Source organism: Natrix helvetica (genome assembly GCF_964273705.1).
Source record: "Natrix helvetica genome assembly, chromosome: Z".
Taxonomy (NCBI): domain Eukaryota; kingdom Metazoa; phylum Chordata; class Lepidosauria; order Squamata; family Natricidae; genus Natrix; species Natrix helvetica.
Genome location: NC_138554.1, coordinates 61,479,297 through 61,504,333, shown reverse-complemented (window position 1 = coordinate 61,504,333; position 25,037 = coordinate 61,479,297). Strand labels below are relative to the sequence as shown.

The following is a 25,037-nucleotide window of genomic DNA, read 5'->3' as shown; positions in this document are numbered from 1 at the left end:
TATATTGCTGATTTTAATATTATTGATTTTAATATTATTGATCATCTGTCACTAAGTTCAATTAAAAATGGAGTCCTTCATAACACATGTTGAAATAAATTAGGAAAACCTTCCACCTTCCCAGGTACTGTCATGTAAGATGCCATTCAAGCCACTAATAATAACTCAGCCAAGCTTACCCACAATATGCAGCACTTGAAATAGAATTCCAGACAGGTACTAAAAGCTATATATCCCAAAGGCTTTTTCAAGAGGCAACAGGATTTCCTTTTTTTCTTTGTAGACATTTCAGTTCTCATCCAAAAACCTTCTTAGATAAGAAGCAAAATGTCCGCAAAGAAAACCCAGTTGCCTCTTGAAAAAGCACCTTTGGGACAACCATGACCTGGATGACTGAGAATCTCCACAGACATAAAAGTTATATATTTTGGGCCATGAAATTAGTTCTCAGTCAATGAAATCAGACAGTTAAATCTTTTTATGCAACAATAAACATAACTTATTGAAGAAATGCAGCGTCATACAATGAAGTTTACACACATGCATACACATGTTGAGAATATTGTATGCCCAGCTAAGCAACATCTATTTAATAAATATTGTGATCAACTTACAGAAACTTACTAATACAGAAAAAGGAAAAATAAAAGGAAGAATATATTGACCTGGCTTTTATTAACATGATCATTGGGATGTACTGGGTCCTTGCTCCCCAGTTTACCACCTAGCATCTCAATAGCTCTGTTGCTGATGACTTCATTAACATTCATGTTAGTCTGAGTTCCAGATCCAGTTTGCCACACCACCAAAGGAAAGTGATCATTTAATTTACCTTCTGATACCTATAAAACATACACTTTATTATTTGTGTTCCTATATAATGTACATCAAGGAAAAACACATTGTTTTGTATGTTTGAAATAGTAAACAGATAGAAATCAACAAGAAACAGGCTCAACCATCAACAAATAAGTTCAATGTAATAAAAACAAACCTAAGGGGGAAAAATGCAGAATAGGAGGCCTGAAATTTAAAATTTACATAGAGTCCTTGAGTTACAATAGCAATTGGTACCATAATCACCATTGGTAAGTGATAGTCATAAAGCACATGACTATCATTACTTAGCAACAGCAATCCCAGCAGTTCTAGTTGCCATTGTAACCATAGGATATTGAGCAGGAAGAAGGGGGAGTCCCAGCAAAGCAACGAAGTGTGTATGTGTACCATGGAGCATAAGGAAGCATGGATGGGTTGATATGAGCCATGGGAGGACTCGCAGCGACCTCAGGTGGGTTTGCTGCAGCCTCAAAAAGACAGTTGGAGACTGTGAAAGGTTCCTGCAGGTGGGCATTAATACTACAGAATGCAAGTAGGTAGAAGTGCTGCAGAATATGAGATCCCTGGGATCTGGAACTCCATAGTGGACTGGACTCCTTGGGAGAAAAAGGAGTGGGAGTAACTTACTGGGACAATTTGTAACATTCTCAGCTGGCTTATCCACATTGACTTTGCTTGTGGGAAGCCAGCACGGAAGATTGCAAATGGTTTATTTATATCATAATTGCAAGCCAGGCAATTAAATAGTAATCATGTATGAGGGCCACAACGTTGAGGACTAATCAACACTACATCTTTTCAGTTCCACCATAATTTTGAACAATTGCTGAATGCACGTAGCTAAGGACTATATGTATAAGAAACAGGCATTAGGTACACTGCATACATCTAGCCTGCAAGAAAGAAATCAACAAGGCACAGAAAACTCTACTTTAAAAGAAGTAGATTTAAATTGGACAGTATGAAGAATTTGGAATTCTCTGCCCTCAGAGGTGAGATGGATCTCCACTCTCCCAGTGTTTGGAAAATGTTGAAGACCTAGTTGTGAAAACTCACTTGGAACTCACAGAGAAACATGTAACTTTGGGATTGATTAGCACTTTGAAGGCCCTCCCACACAAAGTTTACTCACCCAACTAAACTTTTAAAAATGCAATCAAATATTTCAGAAGAGCAGATCCTCAATTAGTCTATCAAATCACCACGATGAATTTGCTAAGAAAACACTTTACTGACTTGTTCAGTTTTAATCTTATACCGTTTATTATCTTTAGCATCTTTAAACAGGTTAAGGGAATTAGAAACTTTAACACCTAACTAAATTGAAATTACTTTTCAAATACCTCACTTTATGCAAAAAAATCATTTATATATCAAAATTAAATACAATATTTCAGGATGTCATATATGCATGTTATATCTTACCTCATTTGCTGCATTTATAATGGCATTAGCAATCTTAACGTCAAGGCCGTACTCCTGATTTACTTCAGCAGCTGCACGTTTTAAGATACCAAAAGCTCTTATTACTTGAACCTAAGATTTTCAAGAAAAGTGTAAAATTTCACATATAAAATAATACATACAAAACTATCTTATTGGAACTATCTATTTAGATGCTATTTTCTATATAAAGCCAACACTCTTGTTTTGCTAAAAGTATTTTCTATTTTATTTACAACATGTTTATATGACAACACTATCTAATAGCTAGGTCAACATAAATTATCAATGAATAGAATTTTTTCATACAAATCAAAATAATTAGTGACTTCCTGGTAGAAAGGGCAAACTGAAGATTAGTCATCAACAATGGTGGAATAAAGAACTAGTGAGTAACTCAGCTCTTCATAATTCCTTTCTGTATAAGAAGAGCATTTCAGATCACCCAAAATTGATCCGGAAACAATAGTATAGTGATCTTGCTGAAACCACTGTTGATGTTTTTAAAAGAGCACTAAGTTTGCATATTTCCTTTTCTAATCACTTTTGGAAATTGCTTGTTAACTATTTTTCAGCTATTAGGTATAAAATATATTGTGGAGCATTCTAAAATACAAAGATAACAAATATCTCACAAGGTAGCATTGGTCTGTATATGTATTAACTAATTAATATTTAAGGTTTAGGAATGGCAACAGCACACTGGTCTACTTTCTTTTTCTCTTACTTGCTTGTTTATGAGAAGCAGACATAATTTGAAAACCTACTTTTTTAACCCTTAGCTCTGACTAAACGTGTATCTATACTAGCTTTAAGTTTACATTCAGAGAATAAATTCAGATTTGAATAACTTACTGGCATCCGTTCCATTGCACCACCAATCTTAAAATTCATTGTAGATCTCACAGTCTGTGCACCGTAATACTTGTCATTTGGAACATTGAGTTCACCAAAAGTATCATATTCAATTCTAAACGATGGTTGACTAGCCTAAAAAGGGGGGGAAAGGCAAATCCAATGAAGGAAGAAGCCTCTAAATTCAAAAAGAATACTAAAGATACAATAATTCAAAAACTGTGAATCAATAAGAAGAAACAGAATGAAAAAAAAGGCTGGCCCCAAGCACATCCAAATGAAAGAAGCCAACCACTTTCCACAATATGGTATTGACCGTATCGGGTAAAAATAGGTCTTTAAAAGGATTTGTCAGTTCTACCCCAACTTAGATCCTTAGGAAAGAAGGACAACACCATTTGGTTGGAGTGATAGTTTTTTTTTAAAGTAAAGTTAACTTGTTGCAGCAAAAGTAAGGCTAAGTTTGAATATTCCCAGTTTGATGCTTTGGGGACTGCTTTGATGCTGGGTGCTTCTTGAAGAAGTTTCACATTCTGTTCCCAGGCCACTTGTCTTTGGCAGCTGGTTTATTCCGGTTTGACACTTCTGGTTCCTGCCAGCTTGTTTATGTCCCCCTTTCATAAGCCTTCTTCTCTCTAGGCCAAGCTTCCCCAAATTCCTTCCCTCCCACCTTTTGGTTTATGGCAGAATACAAGCAAAGCAGCTGAAGGTGGAAAACCTGATAGGACTGTATCAATAACCAGTGCTATGCTGATGGTAGATAAACAGAGAAACAGACAGACATATTTTAGATTATATAGTATGTATGCTACACTGACGATGCTATGAAAACTGAATATACAAGTAAACTGCAAGCTCTGGTAGTAAAAGTTAGAGAGCCCAGTATCAAGTAGATCAAACTAAGATATAGCTACTGTGCATACTTAAAGCTACTTCATTAGAACAACTACAGAAACAAAATGTGCTATCTTTCTTCCACATATCTTATTGTCATGAAAATTGGGAAAAGGGAGCTTGAGGCATTTTCAAACATTTATTGGCCTGGGCTGAAGTTTCATTTATTTAATACACACAGTGGGGGGGGGGGGGGAAGGCACTAAAATTAAAAAAACAAAAATAATGACAATATACGTATACAGTAACCAGCTTTTGACAATATATACTGAAATGATGGACAGTCCTGCCTTTTTAAGATCTACTATTAACATCAAAGGAACATTCAGTGAGCACCACATGCAGGGGAATATAACGAAATTTTAATACCTTGCAAAAGGCTAAAAGAGTTGAGGCCATTCTAATCTCTGAAGGGAGGATATTCCATATAGCAGGGACCACTGCAAACAAAATTTGCCTTCTGGTCCCCACCAGTTTACATTCTTTGGCTGACGGGATCTGCAATATGCTATTCTTGACTGGGTTGGATAAGTAGAGATTCTTGCAAAAAAAGAGATTCCTCAGGCAATGTTCCCTCTAATTTTTTTTCAGTGTGCGCGGAAAAGTATAGTGTTTGGGCGGCCATTTTCATGCCTGAGCACCTGACTTTTCACAGATGTCACCCAACAACGAAATCAGTGTTATTTGAAACTCAAAGTTATGTTTATTCAAGGTACCTGCTTAATTAAAAGTGTTATACAATATCAGTATCACTTATAATACTGTAGGTCTGCAATATTAAAATACTTCACATCTACATATTGTGGGTAAAACACATAATAGAGTGAATGTGTTTTGTTCTTGCAGAGAAAAGAATATTTACCCATTCAGTCTGCCTTCAGGTGTGTTTATGTTTGTTATCACACCAGTACTCAATTCCTGAGACCCCACATGTCTCTGTGGTGCACATTTCAGGACATTTTACACAAGAAAATGATGGTGACAGTACTTAGAAATTCCAGGGTTCAAGTTCTTACTATTAATCACCAAAGCTTAAACACAATAACAACTAAGCCAGACTTTTAAAAAAAATTGTCCTCCACTTTCTGCCATATTTCGTTTGATCTCTCCGCTGAAAAGCGACTCTTACTGTCGGACCTTAGAAACCGATTAACAGACAGGCCTACCAACACTTAGCCAAACTCAGCGAGGCTCCAGGTTAATTTAGGAATGGGGGGGGGGGGGAGAAATCCCTTTAAAGGTGGAGGAGAGGTGGCGAAAATCCGAATCAAACCTGGCCTGCTCAGGCTGCGAGTCATTTAGTAACAGATTATATTGGTCCCGAAGTTACTTTTGGAGCGCTTGGAACTGATTTCCCCTCTGACAGCCAAAGGTAAAGGCGGTTTTAAAAGCAGGAATAGGAAAAGGAGCGCTTTCTCTTTTTCTTTCCCCTCGGCTTCAGCCTGGACATGCCCAATAAAGGCTTTTCAACGCGAGGTGGGGATAGGGCAGAATCCAAAAATGGGAACATTTTAATCAGCCCCATTAACCCGCTTTGCTGCCCTTTCTGAAGCCCTTCGCTGCCAGGCACCACCTTTCCCCCCATCTTGGCTGCGTTTTCAGCTTCTCTCCCGAAGCCCCTTCTTTAAATAGTGTAAGTAGGGGAAGAAGGGGTGAGTTTAATTTGCTTTTTAGCATGCTAATTGAAGGGGACAGTGGTTCATTTCTCCACGCCGGTCTCCAAAGGGGAGCTCATTTTGTCGGGAGCTGAGGGGCCTGACACCGCCACAATAGATCCCGATCAGCTTCGGAATCAAGCAGCACAAAGACCACCTTAAAGGTCGCTTTGCCTGTGGAAATCAGCTTGTCAGCAGCCCCCTTGTTCGGCGAACCTCATCAAAGCCTCGATCCCGTTGAATGCGGTTTTGTTAAGGGAAGCATGTTTAAAACAAAAAAATCACTGCTTGGCAGTTGGAAACTGCTGCGTGGCGTTTTCTTATCACGTGCGTGGCCGCGCAGCTGTGCAGCTTAGAGGGAACATTGTCCTCAGGTATATAGAAGAAATAATGAAAACATATGTTTTCAAAGTCATGGATAATTCAGAATTCTGGACAACCACAATCACTAATTATATGATACTGCTAATTAATGTTGGCCAGGGCAACAGAATTCCAGTTGACAAGCAAGACAGTTGTTAAGTGAGTCATGCCTGATTTTATGGATTTTAGCATGGTTAAGTGAATCTCTGCAGATATTAAATAAATCATGCAGTCATTGTGAATCTGGCTTCCCCCACTGAATTTTCTTATTAGCAGCTGGATGGGAAGGTCATAAATGGTGACCATAGAATGCTGCAATAGTAAAAAATACATGTCTGTTGCCAAGCACCCAAATTTTGATCATGTAACTTATGGGAATGCTGTCAGGATGATAAGTGCAAGGACCATTAGTTGTACATCATTATTTTTCAGTGCAGTTGTAATTGTAAATAGTCCCTAAACAAATGGTTTTAAGTGGGGACTATTGTGGTACCTCAGTACTCAACTGCTTCAAAACTCGTTGCATTTGGTAGCTGACATATTTTGATGAGGAAATGTTGTCCTGGTACTCATCATTTGTTTGGTAGTCAACATGCTGTAATAGGAAAAGGGGGACGGCTGCGGAGAATGGATAAGAAGTTGGCAATGCTAGAAAGTCGCTGACATAGGAAAACAGATATACAGAAGTCCTACCTGAAACAAAGGGCCATGTGGTAAGTCATGTGATTTGTTGGTACTCATCATTTTTTAGTATTCATCATGCTTCCTGCAACTAATTAAAGATGAGTACCAAGGTACCACTCTAATTGCAAATTAACCCTAAAGAAAATTCCAGAATCCTGATAAGATAAAGAGAAACTTTAAAATAATTCAAGGTTACAAAATAGTGTACAAAACTTTCCCAATGCATACGCTTTCTTGATGATTTATTTCCAAATCACAGGTCAGCGTTTAAGCATTTTTTCTCAACCAGTTATACATTTACTTTTAAATAATCAACTGGCCACCATACAGGATTGCACCATATTATCAAAGGAGGACAGAAGGTTAAGAATAAACACTATTCCTTTTTTAATTGTTTTGTAAAACAACTAATTATAAATTATATTGTTTTACTATTACATTGTTTTATAATTATATAATGATGCAATTAATTAAACACATATAAATCAAGTATATTATTTATGTGTCAAGATAATAAATTGCAATACAGAAGTATATTACAAAACCAAGCATGATTTTATTTTGCTCAGTTATAACATGCAGATTAATTTTAGGGGTAAAAGTGATAGAATATAGAAAGTAATTAAGCCAAAATAAATATTACCTAGTTTTAAGACACTCCTTTCTTTGTTGCTTTGTTATTATAAACAGCATTAAAAACTATATCCTCTTTTGTGACATGCATGTTAGCATGGATGGAGATTAAAGTGCATGTTTGTTTGGATTATTATACCATACAGACTTTGAATATCCAATTCTGCATGAAAAAAGGGCAAAGAGATTCATCTGGCTTCTTAAAAGCTAATTTGACAAGAGTCTATGACTGTAAAGTAGAAATTATCAGATTCTAATTACTGCACTTCTTATTGCTTCATAAAACAAAACAAAATCAATTTCTATCTAGAGGACCAACTAGAGAATACACACAAAAGATAAACAACATATTTGAAGGAATAAAATTAACAAGGGAAGAAGTAAATAACAAGTTACCCTTCCTGTATATTCCCATCAGCAGAGGCGATGATGGCAAATTAGAAATACACATCTATTGTAAAACTGTTCACACTAAGTGCTCACACTAAGTAACAATCCAACTTCCCACAAGAGAAGCTATGTAAGAACACTATTAGAAGAGCACAAACACATTGCAACAACAAGCTCTACAGGAATGCATAAAACCAAGAAAAGCCTCCTTGAATGCATATGGGTTAATATAAATTTGTAAGACACATTTCCCTTTCTCCCTTCTCCACTAGGCCACCAAGCCGCAAAGGTTGGGGATCACTGATGTAGTGTATTGAAAAGGAGGACTAGGTGGACATGATAACAGTCTTCCAATATTTGAGGGGGTGCCACAAAGAAGACAGTGTCAACCTATTCTTCAAAGCATTTGAAAGCAAGACAAGAAGCAATGGATGAAACCTAATCAAGGAAAAACAGGAACCTAGAGCCTAGAACTAAGAAGAAATTTCCTGACAGTGAGAATAATTAACATCAGAAAAAGCATCAGGAAAAGGACTGACTTGAAATCACAGAATTGGAAGGGAAAACGTTTTCAGAAAAATGGCGATCTTTTCTGACTATTTAATAAAACCTTTTCTGGAACACAGGAAGCGAAAGGGAACTCCTGTTCTTCCTCCTATCCTCAGTTAATGATTCTACTTCTGTTAGAATCTGACTCTGTAGAACTTAAATCCATATTTCACATCTGCACATCAGAGCAATAAATATAGAACTGCTGCCCATGATTTGGAAAAGTAAAATACCTTTACTGAAGTACCAAAAATCTGCATTTGTGTATAAGCTACTATATAAATAAATTAATATTTCAAGATCTTTTACACAAGTACAGTGCAATTGGCAATTATCCCCTCCCTCCTCAGGTGAATGCTATTTTAATCACTGTGAACATGTATGTTCATAATAGATATAATTTAAAACATCATTAAAAATACCAATAACAAAACATAATATTACATAATCATATGTTAAGGATACTAAAAAGAATTAAACCATCAGAATAGATTATCAGAGAAAAAATAAAGGCCTTGCAAAAAGGGTTGATTCCACAACTTTATGAAAGCCCAGATGGGGTTTAGGCTATTAGAACTTTAAGAAAATACTTTTCCACAGAGTACCACAGCTACAAAAAAAAATTTTTTTCTAGATTGCAAAAACTGACAATAGCTGGGATGTGATGTGTCCAATCGTTCTGTATCTTACTGATTAGACAGAAATAGTAAGAGAAAGAAAGTCTCAAAGATATCCAAGTCCTAAATCATGTAGTTTTATAGATGGTAATCAACAGTTTGCATTGCATCTGGTTTTCCAATGAAAATTTCAGTTTTGCAGTTGAAGAATTTTGCATGAATCTTTTTAAATTTAATTTTCTTATTTACAATCTATTTTACAAATATGTCAAGATTTTTAATGTTATATATTTTTCAAATATATAAATATTCCACCCAATTTTAAGTCATTTACAATAAACACTGCATCTAAATAATTAATGAAAACATTACAACCACAAATACTGCAGCTTCCTAATTGATATTTCTCTTCAATTTGTTGAAACCATTAATAAACAGTCAGAATTATTTTTTAGTCAGTTATATATTCATTACACTAGTTTGCTAATCAATATGTTATGGGGTAATCCGTTAAAAGTTTTGTCAAAATATATCTACATAATCTTATCTTAGAAATCAATATATTTTTGACTTGTTCTAAAATCCTTCCAAATTTAGTATTTGCAGCTTCCCTTCTCTCCCTTTTTTCAGAACAAGAACACTACTCTTTTGCAAGTTATTTGGTCTTTTACCAACTCTCCAAGGGTCAAAGTTTCTCTCAGCAAAAACTAGAACTGGCACAAACAGCCAATACACCAATGAGCAGAACCTACATAAATATTTTAAATAAATAAGGATGCAGGTCTCTGATAGCTAAATTTATTGCAAATTACTCAAAATAATTATGTATGATAGAACTTCAATAATTTCTATATATCAAATAAAAGTTATTATACTATACAGAAATCAAATCATCCCATCCATGCAATGGAGTGGTTACTTTTTTTAAACATCATTATTGTCTTGTCCCATAGGTGGTAGACTAGCCTGGTTTCAACCTATTCACTCCTTTTGTCTTGGCAAAACTAACACCAAGAATTCTTAAAGATTTGATTTCCTTTAAAATATCAGCTTTACACAAACATAATGCCCTTGTTCCTGTGACTTCCATTTTATTCAAAGAGCTCCCTACTGGTTAATAGTAGGTTTCTCACTCTTTGGAAGATAAAGCTATGAAGAAAACAAATTTCCTGGAAGACTTTGGCAGAATTTATCTCCAAATCATTAGTTTGAGATGGGAGGTCATCTAAACAGCACGTATAAATAAGTCATACCTCTTTGAAAGGTCGGAAGTTTGATTCTGAAAGACATCATATACATTTTCTTTGATTAAATGAGCAATAGCATACCTCACAAGTATTTTTTTTATCATTAGTGTATTGATAAGAATGGCATGAACTTTATAAGGACACGATTTTGATTTTGCATCGAGTGCCTTAGCATTCCGTTCTCGTTCGTAACAGAGTAACGTGCAACCGGCACATTCTTATTTGTATATGGCACAACGATGCTGTTATTCCTTCTGAATTTTCTTGATTAGTATCAACTAGCACACATTTGTATTTTAGAAACCACTTCAACGAGGGCTTTCCACGTGTACTTTGGAGGCGTTCAACTTTTGATGGCGTCATTTCCTCATCCTTCTCTGCAGTATCAACCTCGTCAAGCAGGAGTCCAAGTCACATTCTACCGCTGTCTTTCCTCTGTTTTCCCCCCTAACGCTAGCAGCCAGGACACCCAGAGACTGTCCAAGGTCACCTTCCAGCATTTATTCCGTCCCTCTTCCCCGACACAAGGAATTACGCGCTCACCATTCCGCGTTGCTGGAGCTGACTGTAGAAACACCTCTGCAGACGAACGCTGCGGAACTGAGACTCGCCAGCGAGGGCCACACAACAAAAACGGCGGAGACGAAGTAGCGAGCGATACATGGCGCCGGGAGGTGGATAGCTGAAAGGAGGAGCCAGGAGGCAGAGTAGAGGCAGCCAATGGAAGTACAAAAAAAAGAGAGGAAAGACCCGGACTTGAGAAAACTTCGTCGCCCGCAGAACCAATCAAGAAGACCGGGTGGACTTGAAAGCGAGCAAAAAAATAAAGAAAATAAACCACTGACACAGCGGCGTGGAAAACCGACGCATTTTTGAATAAATGCGGCAAATGCGCATGCTTCCCTTGCAAACGAGCTTCCGTAGTGGTTACTCTGTTGCCTTTTTTATGTGTCCTTTTTGGAGAGGCAAATCTATTTTTGGTAGCTGTGGAAAAATCGGAAATACGATAGGTTTTCACCTATAACTACTTACGCAATAGCAACATTTCTTCCCTTTTCCCTCTTTTTTTATGTCTCTTTTAAACCAGAGGTCTCCAAACTTGTTGATTTTAAGAGTTGGGGACTTCAACTCTCAGAATTCCTCAGTCAGCTCAGTCAGCTGAGGAATTCTGGGAATTGAAGTCCACAAATCTTAAAAGTTGCCAATTTTGGAGTCCCCTTCTTTAAACCATCATACTTGAGGAATTCTCCTTGAAAACGAAAACTTTCAGGCTATTTTGCAATTTGAAATTAAGCTAATAAATTTAAATATTATCACCTGAAATTTTTCGCATGAGTAACATGATAGCTTTAAAAATGTATTTTTATTATTTTATTATTATTTTTATTTGCATTTCGCCTTCATTTTTACAAATAACTCAAACCAGTGTAGAAAGTTAGCCCCCACCCCTCTTCCAAAGAATGAAGTATATCTGAACTATTGAACCAGATCCTGAACTACCAGAGATCTGGAAAAGAACTGATGTAGTTCCCATCTTCAAAATAGAAAGAAAAAAAACCAGATCCAGGAAACTGCACATCAGTTAGCCTGCCATCAATACCTGCGAAAATCCTGGAACATGTCAGCAACGATCAAGAGAAATGGGAGGCACCTGAGTTAAATTTCAAATATTATTGCAAAGGATCTGAAAATTTATGCCAATGTGATATTTCATTTTTTTTTCTTTTTAATAAATTTACAGACATTTCTAAAATTCTATTTTCACTTTGTCATTATGGGATACAGAGTGTAGATTAATGAGAAAAAAATGAATTTCAACAACTGTAGAATCAGGCTTCAGCATAACAAAATTGACAAAAGTGAAGGTGGTCCAAATACTTTCTGAATGCACTGTATTTTCTATTAAAAAAAACATACAAAGGAGTATGCAGTCACTGCCACTGACTTCAATTTGGTAGGTATGACCAAGTCATCTAAGTTCCACCCCTTTTAATGTAAGTTTATGTTCAATGGGGTGTATCTATCATGGAATTTTTTGTCTTGATGCACTTATATGTTAGGTGTTTATCCACTCTGTTTCTGATCAGGGAAATACTTTCCACGACACTAGATATTTGATTTTTCTCACATGTTAGTGACTCTAAAATGTCTTTTGACTTCTAAGTGTTGTTCTCCCTCAATCAGAATGGGATTGGTGGTGGTTCTGTCGCCGGGGTAGGGGAAAGCTGTTTGCTGATTTTAGCAAGCTACAGTAGAATACCAGATGGATGCACCCAAGAATTTTTGGCAATTCAATTGGACTATTATTGAGTTAATTATTTTTCTTTTTTTAATATTATTTATTGTTTTATCGTAAAAAATAAAGTACAAAACAGAAAACAGAGAAACAAAACAAAAGCATACATTCAATTTTAACAACAAAAAACAAAAAAATGGTACAAAAAAGAGGAAAAGTGATCAATTACATTTAACATTTAACAAGTAGGATCCATCCTAGTTGGGTGTTGAAAGAAAAAAACAGTAAATTCTGTTCCCCTTTCATATTGTATGTGTGTGTGTATCAAAGGTGGGTTTCAAAAAATTTTGGAACCTCTTCTGTACGTGTGGCCTGCTTTGTGGGAGTGGCTTGCCGGCCATGTGACTGGGTGGGAGTGGCTTTGCAGTCATGTGACTGGATGGGAGTGGCTTGGTGACCATGGGACCAGATAGGAATGGCTTGGCAGTCATGTGACCAGGTGGGAGTGACCAAGACAATGTCACTGAATTCTTTGCCCCAATGGATTAACTACAAAAAGATATAAAAAAGGAAATTTATTATTTTGTGCACTTACTATTTAAATAAGATTAAAATAAGTTCACAAAACAATAAAAGAGCTACAGTGTTTCCCCCAAAATACGACAGGGTCTTATATTTTTTTGACCCATGAAATATGGTCTTGGGCTTATTAAAAGGGAGGGCTTATTGTTTTGGGGTTGCTGGGCGGCTGCTCCCTTGCGACCGGGCTCCCGAAGAGCCGGGCACAGCCTCAGGGTCGAATGGCTGTATTGTGCTGTCGCAGCAGCAACACAGCAGCCATGAGGTGACCACGCTCACAAGCAGCCGCCCGGCAACCCCCCTTTCCAGCCGGGCACAGTGCCGCTGACTTACCTAGTGGTACCTGGAAGACACCAAGCAACGTGAGCGCCTGTTTGCCGCCCGCCACCTCCCATGGCTCGGCACGTTCGGAATGCCCCTAGGTGAGTGAATGGGGCTCTGCATGGCTGGAGAGGGGGGTTGCATGAGCGGCTTTTCCGCTCCCTGCTCGTACGACTCACAGGCTCACGATGCCTTTGGCAACTTTACTGTACCTGCAGAGCCAGGGCATCTCCGCTGCTGGCACCGCCCGCCGCTTGGGGATTTTTTTGCGGCTTTCAAAGCACAGAGGATGGATACCACTCTGGAAGTACGCTCTATGGTAGCATACAAACGTAGAGGGTACTCCCAGAGTGGTATCCTACCTCCGTGCTTTGGAAGCCGCAACGGAGGACGGATGCCGCTCTGGAAATACGCTCTATGGTTGTATGCTGTGCAGCCCACAACCATAGAGCATACTTCCAGAGCGGCATCCTTTTGAAAAGAGGTAAGTGGGCTATTGCGCCGCACTTTTGAACAGGCTGTTAGAGGCAGGCAGCGCGACTCCAGCCAATCAGTGAGCGGCCGGTGGGGCTAGCATAGTGTGGCCAGGTGGGGGTGAGAGAGTGAGGGGGCGGGAGTGGTTCCACCGGTGGAACTGGTCTAAGTGGCTCGCTATCCCTGATATATAGATATAGATATAGATATAGATATAGATGATATAGATATAGATATAGATATAGATATAGATATAGATATAGATATAGATATAGATATAGATATAGATATATAAGAAAAAACACACAACAGGTTAAGCTATACATTACACTAGGCAAAGTGGGACTTTATCAGCTAATCTTCTTTTATGCTTCCATCATACACATATAATCGATCTAATAGCATGAATCTTAAAACCAGTATTAACTTTAACTTTGTCATGTCATAGATAGGCATGTCACCCAAATCTCAAATCAAAAACTTTGAGCTTTAGCAGCCTTGATTTTTTAAAAGTTATCTAATTTTTTAACCATACCAGAAAATTAGCATAAGATCCAGCAAATCCAGACCTCCTCTATCTTTAGAATCTTATAGCAGCTTATATTTAATTCTTGTTTTTTTATTTTGCCAATTATATTTAGATATATCTTTTTGCCATTGTTTGAAAATGGAATCTATAATCAATATTGATATAGTCTGAAATAAAAATAACATTCTAGGTAGTATATTCATTTTAATTACTGAAATTCTTCCCATTAATGACAAATCTATTTTTTGCAATCTATTTCAATACAATTTTATCTCCTTCCATATTTTACTGTAATTATTTTTGTAAAGTTTAGAATTTTCCTTAGTAAGTTTCTCAGTATAGTACCTAGCACAACTTTAAAACCAGTTTTAAATTCCAATTTCTTCTGATGTTCTACATTTATGTCCTTAGTCAGTGTGTTGTCTTTGATTGATTTATTCTTAAACCCTCTATTTTTCCAAACATTTTAATCTTCCTTATAACATATTCAACATTCTCTAGAATTGGTGTTTTACAAAATGTAGAGTTTTTACAAAGCCAGAATAGTCTGTTTTCTTTGGAAGCTTTTTCGAAAGTCCATAGTTCGCTGACTCTCTGGAACATATAGTTTGGCTCCTACTCACATTAAGCCGTCACATAACATGCACTTGATCTGGTGGATCTGATGCTGCTTTTAGCATGCTGAGTAAGTCATCTGCAATCTGCCATTTGAGTTTCCTCCGAGCCCTAGTGATAACTGGGGTTGCCAGCGACTGAGATGGGATGACTGGCCTGATGATTTCAGGCTTGGAGCTATTATACTGCAGTAGATCTGGTTAAGTACTGAGCCCAGTTAACTTGTTTACGGGACAATTTCCTGGGGTTTTTAGGGCCTCCAGATTTTTGTGGTCTATCTGTTGACCCTTTGAATGGGGCTTTATTCCTTTCTAGTAAGTGCCACCAGGTCAAGACTACCCAGAACATTGCATATGCCACTTTCTCCCACTCTGCTCACCTGCTCCCAGTCTCAGTGAGTTTTTTAGAGGTTTTAGAGGTTTTTAGGGCAGAGCACCTGTTCATTTGCCTGTAACTACTGTATATGACTCTCATAGCTACATCACTAGCATCCACCTGAAGAATAAAATGGATGTTTGAATCGGGGTGCTTTAACACTGGTTCATTCACCAACAGGCACTTAAGTTTCTCAAAGGCCACTAGATTCTAATCCAGTAGTTCACTTCTCATAAGAGGTAATCGGTAAACATTTTTCAATGCAGACTACAGTAAGCCTATGGTAATATATTTTTCCTCCCTGAAAAGCACTGGGGCAACCCAGGGTCTAGCTGATGTATGAACCCATTTCAGATTTTTGTCTTTGAATGTCCAGAGCTCCTTGAGCTCCCTCAGGATCATGGAGGACTGCTTGGACTTGGGTAGTTTGGTTCCCCCGGTAATATTTCTATTGAATAATCTATGGGGTGTGAAGGGTAAGTGCATCCAAGTCCTTCTCCCTAAAAACGTCCTGTATCCTGTACTCCTTAGGTATTCAGGGGTTAGTTTGGGGACATTTCTACATTGCCACCCCAATTTCCCTCTTTGTTTTGTCACCCAGTGGTGCCAGTGGGGGGTTCCTACTGGTCCGAACCGGTATGCCTTTACCAGTAGTGGAAATCAGGCGTCCATTTCTGTACCAGTGGAGCAGGAGGCCCCTGTACCGGTACGGTCCCTTGCCTGCCCTGCCCCTGCACAATCTCCCCGCCCGCCTGGTTGCCTCTCTCTTTCTCTCTCCTCCCGTCCGGTCACCGCTCTCTCTCTCTCCCACCCCACCCATCTGCACCATGCTTGCCCTGCCTGCCCCACCTCCCCACTACTCACTGACTCACTGGCTAGTCAGTTGCCCCACCTCTGAGAGCCCTATATATACCATGGATGGCCCACTTACTTCTTTTCCTGGCCTGGCTCTTGTGTCGTCCCTCACTGACTCGATCCTCGCTCTTCTGGCTTGCCTGCCCTGCTGTGTTACTGCTGCCTTCTCAGGTAAGTAAGCCTATGGCTGTGACTTTGTGGAGTGCACATGTGAGGGAAGCTACCGGGAACCCCAACTAGCTTTCCAGTCTAAGCAAGGCTAGGAAGTAGTTGAGGCCTTCCTTGCAGCTGCTCCCTAGGCTCATGTAGACCGCGGAGCTGGTGGGTGCTTGATGGGTGACTTTGTGCAACACGGGGGAGAGGGAGCTACTGGGAGCGCTGTCCGGCTCCCCAGTCTCTGTGAGGCCAAGGATTTGCTGAGGCCTTCCTTGCAGCTGCTCCCTGGGCTCACGTAGACTCTGAAGACAGCTGGTGCCTGGTGGGTGACTCCATGGGGTGCAGGGGGGGCGGGATGCTATTGGGAGTGCCATCTGGTTTCCCAGTCTATGCGAGGCCAGGGAGTCATGAAGCCTTGCTTGCAGCTGCTCCCCGGGCTCACATAGACCACGGAACCAGATGGTGCTCAATGTTAATTTCACAGGGTGCGCTGGGGTGGGTGGGAATCTACTGGGAATGCTGTCCAGCTTCGCAGTCTATGCAAAAGCAGAGAGTTGCTGAGGTCTTCCTTGCAGCAGCTTCCCGGGCTCACTTAGACTGTGGAGCTGGACGGCGCTCAGCTAAGGCCTCTCTTGCCACCACCACCCCCAGTCACCAGCCTCACCTGGTTGGCTAAGCTGCCTTGGCTCCATGCCAGGCAGGCCTAGCTGACTGGGTTGTCCTTGTGTTCCTCCAGTCCAGCTTACCTGTCTAGTCACCTGCCTGCTGTCTGCATCCATCACATCAAAGAGCAGCTGATTCTGCCTGCTGGTAAGTGACTGGGATTTTTTTCTTTATGCTTTTTATGTTTTTTAAAAATATTTTATTGTTAATTTTTTTCAGGAAATGTTTTTTAATTGTTTTTAGGGAATATATTTTATTGATTGTTTTCAGGATATGTTTTTTAGTTGTTTTTAGGAAATGTTTTTTTATTTTTTGTTTTCAAGAAATGTTTTTTTATTGTTTTTAGGCAATGTTTTTTTATTGTTTATAGGCAATGTTTTTTTATTTATTGTTTTCAAGAAATATTTATTACAAGAAATATTATTGCTTTTTGGAAATGTTTATTTGTGATACAATATGTTGCTTTTAAGTGTGCAGGTTGGTGCATGGTTTGCAAGATTTTGTGTGTTTCTATAGTGAATTCACAAAATCTCGCAAAGCTGCCTTACACCAACCTGCCCATATAGAAGCAGCCACTTTGAGGCACATATAGTGGCTGCCTTTATATGGGCAGGTTGATGCAAGGCAGCTTTGTGAGATTTTGTGTGTTTCTGTGTGATACCTGATTTTTGAGGTAATTGTGAGGTGATTGCTTCTTGCAGCAATCACCTTTTATGTGACTCCATGGATGCTTTCATATGTTGAGCTGTGTGCTGCTTTGTGAGCTCCTGCAGCTTGATGGGTTTTGATGGTTTCAGATTGCCCTGCTTTTGTTTTCCTGTTTCCTGGGATAATCTTGGTCCCAGGACTTTTGTCTTTCCTATCCTGGGGGTTAGTTCTGCCAGGAAACAGGGAAAGGGGAGTTCCAGGCAAGCTATTTTTAGCCTTTGTCTTAATAGGTGTACTTAAGAATTTACCTCTTCCTTTCAGCTGGTGTTTTTGTCTGGTGTTTTCTTAAAGGGGGAAACCACTGTTTTCTGTAGTTTCTGGTTCTGTGAGCTTTCTGGCACTGTCCTTTATACTTCCTACAATGCCTTGATGGTTTTTATTCCAGCGGCTTTGTCTTTCCTGTCCTTAACATTAGGGAAAAAACTGGTTTCATCTGCAGTCTTTTGGGGGGAAACTGTTATTGTTTTGGTGTTTTCCTGGTGCTGTCATGGTGTGTGTGTGCGTGTGTGTGTGTGTGTGTGTGTGTGTAATATCCTGCAATAATCTACACATTAATAATGATCAAGTACTAATAATATTTGCTTATACATTTTAGTGACCTTTTCTTACATAATTGGTGTTTTCTTTCATACATTTAGATTTCTAACTTCTGTTTCTGTTAGTTAGCCATTGATAAAACAAATCCCACGTGAAAAAGTATTTGAAGCCTTCTCCTTGATTTTAATTGTCAATTTATTCATTCCAACACATTCTAATATTTTCTTTCTTTATTTTCATCTTAGTTTTTCCACTGTTGTGCTAACACAATTCCAGCAGCTGTTAAAATGTGTAAAATTAAATATGTATTATATTCCCTTTGAAACACCCAACAAAATATTTCTGATTTTAAATCCATATCTTGCTTTACCATTTATTCTAATCATGACACCACTAACTCTTTCCTTTTTAATTTTTTTTATTTTTAAACAAACATAAACAAACAAGACATATAACATAAAAACATCTTCAATTATGTACAGTGTGTCGATTGGTTGCAAGGTTTTTGTGCGTCCTTTCCATAGTCATCAGCTTAAACTTTATCTAAAGTCACATGTCATCAATCAAATATATTTGTATACTTTATTATTATAGTACTTCATTTGTTTGATTATCACTATTGTTTCTTAAATAAGGTATTCTAAATATAAATTCATTTATATTATAATAGTTATTATATCCTCTTCTATATACAATAATAAAGTATTTTATATCTTATTTTGTCATTCTATTATTTTAGTATTTGTAACATTCTCTAATAATTTCCAATTCCATGTTTTTCTTCCATTATTATCATCAATCTAATATATATGTATACAATTATTATAATTATTAAACATTCATTGAGTATAGCTATTATTATATTCTTTTTATGTGAAGCATAACTAAGTTTTAAGTAAATTTATATTATGGCATTTCATTACATCGTCCTAAAATCATCCAATGATATTACATTATATTCTATTCTATATAAAATTGTTTATCTTTTATAAAAAGCTTTTCAACCTCATTTCCATAGTCCCACTTGCAATTTTACATAAAATTTCATATTATCAATCTAGTATATACAAATGCATTATTATCATTCTTAATCATTTATTTGACTATAACTATTATTGCTTTATCTTATACATAATACTCACAGTTTAACTAAATTTAACTTGATTTTATTGTAACATTTCATTTCATCATCCTATATCCTTCCAGTAGTAGTGCAGTCCAATATCTCTTGCCATTTGTAGAATCTGTATTCTAAGTATTTTCTTGATAAGTCTTACGTGCACTTATCTTAGCAACTGGTTGTTCATTCCATATCTTATAGAGTTTAAACCCTCCATCTGTTCCTTCCATCATCTTGCCTTTGGTTATCACTGGTACATCTGCCAAAATTGCTCTTATTGTTTCTGCCAAATTTTCTCCCCTTTCTTCATCTATATTTTGAAGTCTGGGATAGAGTTTGAGTTTGTCGATCTCTCCTTTCAGTAATTCACACCTATCATTTCCCTCCACTCTCAGTTTGCTGTCAATATTAACAATTTCCTTATCACTTTGTTCATATTTCTCTGCAGTTTTTTGAACTCTGTCCTCAAATTTCATCATAGTTTTGTAAATATTCTCAACTCTTCCCTCCATTCTTTCTATTTTTTGTTCTATAATCTCAAATTTCTTATCAATTATTTGTGCTTGTTAGAACTTTTTGAATTTCTAACATAATTATTTGCAATGTTAATTCCTTTTCTTCTTCATGTTGTGCCATTTTTCCAGGTTGTAAACTCTGCCACTAAACCATCCAAGGCTTATTGTTAAATTTCAAACAAATTCACTATAATCTTTCAAGACCAGGCTTTCTCTTTACTCCAGTCCAGCTACTGATAATACTCCAAAAGAGCACCTGTATAAACAAATCGTGCTCTTCCCACTGTTCCTTTCAGTAAACCAAGTCAAGGATTTCAAGATATAAAATATAAATCAAATGTTCATAGGAATTAGTGTTTCCAAGCCTCCAACCTCTAGGTGGCAGTGTTACTTCTTTTTCTCCTGCTTTTAACCCTTTTTTTGTTCCAAGCTTCAGAGAATTTTTTTTAAAGGTAAAATCCACCAAAAAGAAAGAGATTCTTGCTCCACAAATACAAAAAGTGAGAAAAAATAAGAAGGAAGAAAGAGACCAGTCCAATTTAAAAAGTAAGAGGCATTTGTAAGAATTCCATCCCAAAAAAAAGAAAATGAAGTTAAGGAAAAAAGAGAACACTCTAATTTTAATACAGGTTTAATCCGCTGCTTGCTCTCTTCTGTCTTCAATTTTAATTTTGCTCTAAATCTTTTTGGGTGTTCTCTTCTCAAATAGTAAAATTTATCTCACCAATTTCAACGCACTCTCTATCCTGCTCTGCTTTCATTTCAGGGGTCTGTCCCAACCTTGTGCAGCCTCAATGGTTGCTTCTCTTGTAGCCGGAGGAAAGAACTTCTCCTGGATCAATCAGGGGCTTTGCGATGCTCCTGAGATCAGCAGGATCTATCTGCCCTTCTCTATCACCGTCTCTTCGGGACGGTTTAGGTCCAAAAGGACCATCCAGCAACAGAGATATCGACAGCAATCTTGGAGCCCGAAGATTGCATGTCATATTGTAGCGATGCCAGCCACGCCTTTCGACACCACTAACTCTTGAATAGCTACTTGGACCGACCTAAGTACTTAACCTAATTCATATATTCCTGTTTTTTGAACTGAGGAATAAATTTCAGAAAAAGAAATCTGTATTGCTCTGTGAATCTACCTATGACATTCATTCTTCTTGATCTAACTTATTAGATGAAAAACTATATTTTTTCTGTTTGTTGGGGGACATCCTTCCTGAAAAGACTGTACATTGTTGGGTGAAAACAGAGGTCCTTTCTGTTACCTGTAGTCCTCAGTTTACAACCACAATCGAGTCCAAAGCACAATATTGTTTTATTTTATTTTTTGCAGTTAGTATTATTAAACAGGATGAAGAACAGGCAACAAAGTATGACCACTTTCTTCTCCAAAAAACAAAAAGACAGGAGCAATCAGCTGATCCACAAAAGTCACCAACACCACTAACACTAGCACCACCAACATCAGCACCACCAGTGCCAGCACCAGCACCACCAGCACCACCAGCATGATCACTTCCACTACTTGAAGTCAGAGAAAGCAGCAAGTCCATTTCCTCCATTGAAAGTTTTCCAAAACTTTCCTGACTGCTGGAGTTTACAGCAATACAGAAACTTCAAGAACAAGTATGATGGACTGGCAGTATCCGACAAAAAGTTAGGTTATGAGTACTGTGTGAAACATAGGTTCTCATTAGAGAAAGGTGTTCATGTTTCTAGAGAATGGAAATATTTCCAGGTTGAGGCAGCAGGGACAAATAAGGAGAATCAACAGTCATCTCTCAGAAAAAAAAAATGAAGGAACATATTCAATCAAAATCACACGTTATTTGTAGAGAGAGCAGTAAACAATGGAAGCAGGATGCTTTAACCAAATCCATAGATAAGTCAACTGGCAAACATTTTTCCAGTACTAGCACACTATTTTTTACTGTTTACACAAAGATGCAAACCATTCTCAGACATTGAAGGGCAGGTAGATTTGCTAAGTGTAATTGGAGTAGATCTGGGAGTAGGCTTGCATTCGCAGAGATCCGCAAGGAAAATAGTTGAATTCATTGCAAACAAAATTAAAACCACTGTGTTTGCCAGCATTATTGCAAAGAATCTGAAATCGATGAAGCCTCAATGCTATCAATGAAAGCAGTTCTGATAGTTTTTGTTAAAGTTGAGGATTCAGAATGCTCAGCAACCATTTTTGTTGAGTTGGTGGAATTGGAGAAACAAGATGCGGAGATCATATGTTCTCCAGCAATGGGAAGCTTACATAAAGTTGGGTTTACCACCGAATATTTGAAGAAGAATTTAATAGCATTCGGCTCTGATGGTGCCAGCGTTATGCTTGGGAGAAAATCTGGAGTCAGCACCAGAATAGCTAAAGACTTCCCAAACATTGCAATCTGGCACTGCTTGAACCATCGCCTCCAACTTGTCAACCAACTTGTTAATCAAACAAATTAATCTCTTCAAGATATTCCTTCACAAGATACACACCACTTTCCACAAATCCTGCAAGAGCGAGATGAAACTTTTCAAAATCTCTGAACAACTGGGCATTGAAATCATGAAGATTGGCAGAGTTTTGGGACCAAGATGGGCTGCCTGTAGTTTAAGGTCAACCACAGCTGTGTTCTACATCAGTTTTTTCTGGGCAATGAAAAATTCCCAGGAATGGCTGCCCGTTTTGAAATTTTAAATTTTTTGAATGATTTGACCCTCATGATTGATATTCTAAATGAGATTTCTCTTCTGTCAAATGCCCTGCAGGGGAGAAACACAGATATCATCAAGGTCAAAAAATTGATATTGTGATCAATTAAAGTATTTGAAATGCTTAGACAGGGAAAGAGCCCATATGAAAAAAAGGTTGATGGAATGATAGCTTCAGAAGCCTTCAAAAACATAAAATTAGTTCAAAATCAATTATTTGTTGCCCTTCCTCATGAAATTTTTTTTGGAAAGCATCATCACCAATTTGAAGAAAAGGCTGATAGATTGAGAACATCTAAAAACAGGTAGCCAATTTCCAGATGCAAACAAATTACAATTTCTCACATATTTGGAGCCAGATTACTGGAACATTGAAGATGTAGTCATTCCATGGGCAGAAGCAGTGGAAGGATTGATTGAATTTGGCAAATTGTTTAATTATGAAATTGATTTGAACGACTACAGAGATTTTTTGGAAAATGTACTCAAAGAACTACAAAATTCCTAACAGTATCAAAAAAGCTAGAGATATTGTCAGAACAATTGCTGATAGTTCAGCAGAGGCAGAAAGGGGGTTCTCAAAAATGAACCTCATATGTTCAGAACAAAGAACACGCTAACTGTTCCAAACATTAGCAATCTAATGATAATAATTGTTGTTGGCATGTCTGTTAAGAGATGGGACCCAATTCCTACAGTCAAAAAGTGGCTCAGAGCACATCATCACACAGCTGATGATCCACAAGTGAAAAGTAAGCAAAGGGTAATTAAGAAGTCTGGAAGCCTAAGAACAATCTGGAAATGTCTTCAACCCCAAAACTAATAACACAAGTAAGTACTTGAGTGTATCTCTTTCATTGTGTTATTCTTGTGTAAGGTGTAAATGCATGCAATTAAAGTCTTCCTTTCTGTATCTCTTCTTTGTGCAGGTCATTGGAACAAAGTGGTCAGATAGTGGTATTGAAGACCGGCAGGATAATCATCTTTCCTCTGTAAATAGCTGTTTTATTGTTTTGTGTGCTGGTTTCATCCTAATGCAGTGCATACAACTGAAGAGTTCATTTCTGTGTGTCTGCTTTGTGCAGGTAATTGGAGCAAGGTGCTCAGTGATGTTGAAGACAGGCAAGGACAGTCATCTTCCTTCTGTAAGTAGCTATTTTATTGTTTTGTATGCTTGTTTCATCCTTATGCAATACATGCAATTAAAGTTTTCCTTTCTGTGTCTCCTTTGTGTAGGCCATTCATATTTCCCCTGTAAGTAGCTGTTTTATTGTTTTGTATACTGGTTTCATCCTTAATGTAGTGCATGTGATTGAAGAGTTCCTTTTTGTGTCTCTTCTTTGTGCAGGTCATTGGAGCAAGATGGCAGTGATGTTGAAGACAGGCAAGGACAGTCATCTTCCTTCTGTAAGTAGCTGTTTTATTGTTTTGTGTGCTTGTTTCATCCTTAATGTAGTGCATGCGATTGAAAGTTCCTTTCTGTGTCTCTTCTTTGTGCAGGTCATTCATTGGAGCAAGGTGGTCAGTGATGTTGAAGACAGGAAGGACAGTCATCTTCCTTTTATAAGTAGCTGTTTTATTGTTTTGTGGGCTTGTTCCATCCTAATGCAGTGCATGCAATTGAAGAGTTCCTTTCTGTGTCTCTTCTTTGTGCAGGTGTTCAGTGATATTGAAGACATCCTTAATGTAGTGCATGCAATTGCTTTTTTTGTTCTTATTTAAATAATAAATACGAAAATAATAAATTTACTTTTTTATATCTTCTTTTTGTAGGTCATTCATTGAGGCAAAGAATTCAATGACATCGACAGCCACTCCCGCCTGGTCACATGACTGCCAAGCCACTCCCACTTGGTCACATGACTGCCAAGCCATGCCCAAAAATAGGCCACACCCACAAAATAAGTAGTAATTTTTTTTGAAACCCACTACTGGGTTGTACCATGGCACTTTTTGCCAAATGTTTAACAGTCTCCTCCTCCAGTTTACGTAGGGATTCCATTTAAAAAACCATGCCAAACTTAGCACCTAGGTCAGACCTGCCCCAGTTCAGTCTCTTAGGAAAGAAGGATCCTCAGTCTCTTAGGAAAGAAGGATCCTTCCATTTGTCTGAAGTGATAGGTTCTTTTACTAAAAGATGTTTGTTGCAGTAGAGTCAGGCGAGAACTAAATTTCCTGCACTCAAAAGATACAGAAAGTTTCCCCACATCCTAGTCCTCCCCCAATGACCAGTCCGTCTTGAGTCAATAAGAATCCACCTAAGTATTTTGAGAATGCTGAGGTATTTATGGTAGTTCACATTCTTTATTAGACCTTGGGTGTTGACACAAAATGTTTCCAAGGTCTCCTTTTGTTTGTCAATGTCAAGGTTGACTTATATCATTACTTGCAACTTGACAGCAGAAATTAGGGAAGGGGGGAGGGGAATGCTTGGAATATATTGGGAGCTGGGGAGGAGATGAGGACTTTATTTAA

The 25,037-nt window shown here is 37.9% G+C and overlaps 1 protein-coding gene across 1 annotated transcript in view; it reads right to left on the bottom strand.

Annotated features, from left to right (window-relative positions):
• FH (fumarate hydratase) overlaps positions 1–11,015 on the bottom strand; it is a 33,384-nt gene extending 22,369 nt beyond the window's left edge. The window contains exons 1-4 of the mRNA XM_081933447.1: positions 10,714–11,015; positions 3,139–3,273; positions 2,266–2,376; positions 666–842 (exon numbers count right to left, since the gene is read on the bottom strand). Of these exons, the coding sequence (XP_081789573.1) occupies positions 666–842; positions 2,266–2,376; positions 3,139–3,273; positions 10,714–10,833 (543 nt within the window). The 5' untranslated portion in view covers positions 10,834–11,015. The remainder of the gene's footprint in view (positions 1–665; positions 843–2,265; positions 2,377–3,138; positions 3,274–10,713) is intronic.
• Between the last annotated feature and the right edge of the window lie 14,022 nt (positions 11,016–25,037).